We start from the raw sequence: 6,324 nt of genomic DNA on the forward strand, positions 1-6,324 counted from the left end.
GTGCCTCATCCTGGGACAGCTTTCTTTTGGAGGCCTCAAATCCCCCCCTTGATAACTTGAAGTGCTTATTGGGGTGATGGCCAAGATTTTTGGGGGCACAAATTGGATACACACAGCAGAATGGGCCTTCCAGACCCAGAAACAGGGCCACCACCCTGCATCCAGCTATGTCACAGAATTTAGTTCCTGGCCAGGCGCAGAGTGGAAAGAGGCTGCACAGCATTTCCACTTTTGCCAAGGCCTCAGGGGGTCTGTCAAAGTTGAGCTGGCCTGAATCAAGCTTACAGTGACCCTGGATGGCCTCATTAACCTCTTTATTAAGATCAATGTTTGCTTGAAAGACAGCAAGAGAAATGGGTCCCACCCTCTGGGACCCACAAATGCCCATATTGCTGCCCAGAGAGCCTATGCAAGTTGAGGCAACCAGGTGGAGGCTGTCCCCTGAAGAAAAAACAGCACTCAGGAAGTCTCTGTCTCTACTGTGGTAGAGTGGGACATTTTGCCCAGACCTGTCTCCAAAAGGTAGTTTGAGTTTCATTGCTGGGAAAACAGTTGGCCATGCCTCAATAGCGGGGCAGAGGCTGGGCTAGCTTTTTACCCCACACTTTTCCCCCACCCATCTTGTGTAATAACCTCTGCCACCATGAGGAGACCAGATTTACCCTTACTGGTTTCCCTTGTTTGCATCACCCAGCCATGGATGATATCTCCTAGGCAATTCTTCTGGATACAGGGTCCTTTGGGAACTTTATGGATTTGGCATTTGCCCCCACGCACCAGATTCCAGTCAGATCTAAATGCACCCCAGATGTACTGGAGTCAGTGAATGGGTTTACGTTATCTTCTGCACTTGTCACTAAGGAAATGGCCCAACTGGAAGTATACAGAGGGCACTAGGAATTTCTTTGCTTTGACCTGATCCATTCTTCCCGCTTTTCAATTATCTTGGGAACCTTCTGGCTTTCTCTCTAGAACACTAGTATCCTGTGGGAGGCAGAGGGAATTCCAATTTGGTTCCAATTTCTGCAAGCAGATTTGTTTCTAGGACCCCAGATCACAGCCCAGATCATGTGGGGAGCCAGTGCAGTAGAGCACCCAATGCCATCTGCAGAGGGAATGAAGCCTGCACCCCCAGAGTTTGCCAGTCTACCAGATTGAGATCTGGTTAATGTATTTGGTAAGAAGAGGGTGGACCAGCTTCCTCTACATTGCCCATACAGTTGGCTCATTGATATCTTACTGGGGCTACAGACTGTGTTTGGGCACATATCCTCTATGAGCCTGAACTGAAGGTTCTAAAAGAGTACATCACAGAGAATCTACAAAAAGGGTTTATTCAGCCCTCCTGTCACCAGTCTGGACTCCTATCTTTTCTGTGACTAAGAATGATGGCTCACTGCACCCCTGTGTAGACTATTGAGAAATGAACAAGATTAGTGTCTGAAACCAATACTCACTTCCATTAATTCAACAGTTGTTAGACAGGCTTCATTCCACCAAAATATTTACTAAATTGGACCTTCGGGGAGGGGGTGGGGTGGTCTACAGCTGCATTCATGAAGGGGACAAATGGAAGACTGCCTTATGGTCACAATACAGTTCTTTTGAGTACCTCATGATGCCCTTTGGACACCCTGGCAACATTTCAGCATTTCTTGAATTATGTTTTCAAAGATACCCTGGATGTATTCATGGTAATTTACCTGATTTATATTTTAATTTTTTCAAGAGCCCCAGCCACCAAGAATGCCATATTTGAGTGGTATTGTAGTGACTAAAGAGCCATGGTCTACATGCAAAATTAGAAAAGTGTGAATTAGATAAAACAGTTACTGAGTTTTTAGGATATGTCATTATACTGGAGGGGCTATCCATGGATCTGAGGAAGGCCTATGCCATTATAGAGTGGCAACCCTCAAGGGATATCTGTGGGGTTAAGTGGTTCCTTGGCTTTTCCAACTTCTAAAGAAGATTTATTAAGGGGTTCTCTAAACAGGTGACCTCAATCACTGCTTTTTTTCAAGAAAGGAATGCACTTTATCTAGACCCCAGAGGTCCAGGCTGCCTTTGAGGGGTTTAAAATGACCTTCACCTCAACTCCTATCCAAATCCACCCAGACTCAACACAGCCATTCCTGTTGGAGACAGATACTGCCAGCTGTGCCACTGGAACTATCTTGGCCTAGCCATCAGGTCTTCAGGGGCTCCCCCACCCATGTGCATTCTTCTCTAGAAAGCTGACAACAGCTTAGCACAATTATATCTTGGATCAGGAGCTCCTAGCAATCAAAGCTGCATTCAAGGAATGGTGACACCATCTAGAAGGGGCTCAGTTCCTGGTCCAAGTATTTACTGACGGCAAGAATCTTGAATACCTGCAAACTACATGAACTTTAAACCAAGACAGATCTGTTGGTCTTTGTTCTTTATATGGTTCAATTTCACTGCCACCTACTGTCCAGGCACCAAACATGGTTAGACAGATGCACTGTACTAGAAGGGTGACCATTTAGAACTCTATCCTGAAACCTGTTCCACCATTCTGAGCCCCAAGAACATTGTTAGAGTCATGGTAAACTAGGACCTAATGACATGACTCCATTCCTTGATCCCCCAGGACTCATTCATTGCTCAGGTTCTGTAGGACTCAGTAGGGCCTGAACCATCTTCCATGACTCTTCTTGCAGGGCATTTTTGGTATTTCCAAAACTACCAGCTTGGCTCTCTCCAGTTTCTGGTGGCCCCAACTTCGTTAGAGTATTCAGAAATACCTTGAGGTTTGCATTTGCACCAAAACCCCATTCGCCAAGCCAGCCCTGGCACACTATGCCTGTTGATTCTAGTGAACACTCAGCATGTGGCTCCCACTCCTTAGAAGTTGGACAGCCCCTTGCTAACAGATTGTCTTTAAGATAGCCAAGACTTACTTCATAATGAGATGTGTGGATCAACAGGTACACTTTCAATTTGAATTTTAAATCTGCTAACAATCTGTGTAGTCTGTGCAACTTGTATATAATGTATTACCTATGAGAAGAGAGCCAAGCAAACACACAATTGTAATCTCACCCACCTGAAATTTTACAGCAGGTTTTTTTAGGAAAGTCTATCGTACAGTGTATTGTAATAATTCAATTCATGAAAATAGAGAGTTGTGATACCCACATCCAAGAAGTTCATCAGATTCAGATAGGAGAACTATCAGGGTTTCTACAGTTGCAGTGTAACACGAGGGGCATCCTAGGGTCACCATGCTCTCCCCTAGTTGCCCTCTGTACCGTGCCAAGCTGCCTAAAAGCACCCTTGAATCTCACCTGCCACTTCTTGGTCTTATATACATTAAAGGGAGGCTGCCTTTCATCCTCTTGGCCACTGTTCTCCTACTATTACTTGTCCTGTCTCTATACTGGGTGTGCCTTGCACCCCGGCCTTATGGGCTGTGCGTGGCTCCAACCACCCTGTACCATGCCCCAAGCCTCGTTGATGTACTGGACATTCTTCAGTCTCACTCGACACTTTCTATCACTTGAGATCTCCGCAGCCCCTCTCTTTCTCACTGCCTTACTAGGCACTTGGAGTTGGCACACCCAATACTATGCCTATTCTGGTGCTCGGAGTTGGCACGCTCCTGATACTGTGCCTCTTTGGCACTTGAGGTCGGCACACTCTCAAGTGCTACACTCTTTCCTGGTGCTCGGGGTCGGCACACACCTAACGTTGCCTTTCTGGCTTTCAGTGGTCACTGCCCCCCTTCTGGGGCTTCTCGCTGCCCCCTTCTCTGGGGCTGGGGTTCCCACACCACTGTGGGTCCCCTATGAAGCCTCCTCCAACCCCTAACAGCCTCACCCAGACCTTCGGTGTAAACAACAAACACAAAACATAAGCCCCTGGGCTATAACACAAATTCTAGCTGCTTAGCTATAACATCCTTCAAGCCACTCCACAGGTACTCCATCTTTCCCCCAGCATCAGCCTGCTCGTGCAGTCCAGCCTCTCCTCTTTACTCACTTAGGCAGAGCTCCTTCTCCCTTGGCAGCCAGCAGCAAACTCCTACCTGGCCTCTGTCCTGGGATTTAAATGGGAGCCAGGCCCTGCCCCTTCCTGTTAGCTGATTACTAGCAGGTGTGGGTCCCTGACTCCCTCTAGCTGCCCCAGCAACCGGCACCTGCGGAGTTATCCCGGCTTTCCAAGTAGCAGGCACCTTAGTGCCCTGCTACAAGCAGTCAAAAGCACAACAGGTCCTAGATTTCTGTAAAGTTCAGTACATCAGACTTGCCCCTATTATAAAGAGAGCTGATGTGAAAATTCACTCTAAAGAGTGAAATTCTTTAAATAAAGAATTTAATCTATGAAAAGGTTTTAAGACCACTGAAACTGCTTGTAAATTAATTAATAGTTTTGGGTAAATATATATAAACAAATCAAAACATTTTGTTTTGGATTAAAGTAGCGCTCCCCCCAGTCCAGTTATTTCCACAGTTCTGGTTGCTACCTTGACCATTTTCTTCCCTGTTTATCATGTGTCTGTTCTCAATAAGGCTTCCTTTTGTGTTTGATTTAATTCTTAATTATTACAACTGTCTTTTATTTGTGTGTAACTGATATTAACATTGTGGTCAAAAACCAAATGTATTGAAGCAAGAAATATTTTTATAACAGTTTGAGTAATAATTTAATGTGGATATCAGTGAAGTCAATAAAATAAATTTCTGATTAGTGATATTCCAGTTATTACATAATTTAATTTATATTGCAGGGGGTTTGTACTTGACAGTTAATTTTAAATTAAGATCAAGTCTTATTTTAATACAGGACTTTCATTTCTGAGGACCTCAAAGTACTTTGTAAAATTTACCTCCTCTATGTGGGCTGTTGTGTATTTGAATACATGTGTTGCTTTACCATAGCATGCCTTTCATAGGTCACAGTGTGCTTCTTAAGTGTCACCAAAAAATCCTTAACCAAGTTCTGGAACAGCTGATGAGGATTTCCCCAATATTAGTATTACTTTCTCTGGCACAAAGGACTTGGATGGGACAGGAGAACACTAGTATTGAATGGACAGCTTCAACTTGTGGGATCATCCCTATGCAGCCTCCAGCCTCCATTACTTACAATTGCCCATAAACCACCAGAGTTGGAATAAAATTACCCGAATAAAATTACTGAAGTACATACTTCACTGAATGAATGTACTGGGGACTAATATTCTGTATAGATAGCAACATTCCATAAAACTGTAAGCCAAGAACTAAAAAATACATTAATTTATCCAGCTGGAACTACAACAAAGAGATTTGGTAGACCAAACAAAATTGGCCATGTTGTAATTAGGCCAGCATCATAGGCGCCTTTAATACTAGAAATACTGTAGTGGGAACCTAGCCAACCACAGATATAAATTACCTTGAGTTTATGCCTTTACTGAAAGGTGTACAATATAACAAAAGTTTGATTGAAAATTTCTGTCACAGGGTTCAGAATTAGGAGGCTGGTCTTTAGGACGATGGACTCAAGATGGTATTGATATCAACAATAATTTCCCTGATTTAAACACCTTGCTGTGGGAAGCTGAAGATCGAAAGAAGGCTTCAAGGAAGGTCCCAAATCATTATATTCCAATTCCAGAATGGTACCTGTCGGAAAATGCTACAGTAAGTGGAAGTAGCTCGAGAGAGAAAGGGAAACACAGAAGATGGGGGGAGGTGCTTTAGGGATGAAACATCAGGAGATAGATTTAAAAATTTTTTAAAGAGCCTATTTCTTTTCCCCCAGAGAGACCATTAACAGTAGACCATTACTAGTGCAAATAATAGTACACATGAAAACAATTTTTTCTCTCTCACCCTATGCAAAATTAATAGGCTTCTTTTTATATGTAATTACACTAAATTAATAAGTGTTTGTTTCTGTTTCTGGGAATCTTTCATTTATTTTGAAGAGACAAAATACTCTATCATTTTAATTAGACTTATCCAGAGCTTGCTGAGTTCTATAAAAAGGGCAGGATTTGTCAACAAGGTATATTTTTCCTAAGTTTTCTGTTGAGGTTATTATTTGAAAAAATAAAAATAAAAAACCTCTCTTAACTACCAAATCAAACAGCATGTCATATTCGAAATCATTAGAATTGCCTGTGTTAAATGCAACTATTTGCTAATACTGCAGTAAAAATAATTTCTGCATGGTCTTTCACGGGGGTTATTTCCAGTGGCCAAACATACCCATCAGGGGTGATCTGATGGCCACCTATAAGTTTATCAGGGGTGACCACCAGGATCTGGGGGAACGTCTGTTCACCAGAGCGCCCCAAGGGATGACGAG

The 6,324-nt window shown here is 43.3% G+C and overlaps 1 protein-coding gene across 1 annotated transcript in view; it reads left to right on the forward strand.

Moving 5' to 3' along the window:
- Positions 1 to 6,324, forward strand: part of CPXM2 (carboxypeptidase X, M14 family member 2) — a 152,501-nt gene that overhangs the window by 124,800 nt on the left and 21,377 nt on the right. The window contains exon 10 of the mRNA XM_019556202.1: positions 5,475 to 5,654. Coding sequence (XP_019411747.1) covers positions 5,475 to 5,654 — 180 coding nt within the window. The remainder of the gene's footprint in view (positions 1 to 5,474; positions 5,655 to 6,324) is intronic.

The sequence above is a fragment of the Crocodylus porosus genome, unplaced genomic scaffold (genome assembly GCF_001723895.1).
Source record: "Crocodylus porosus isolate Cpor-Errol unplaced genomic scaffold, CroPor_comp1, whole genome shotgun sequence".
NCBI classification, from domain to species: domain Eukaryota; kingdom Metazoa; phylum Chordata; order Crocodylia; family Crocodylidae; genus Crocodylus; species Crocodylus porosus.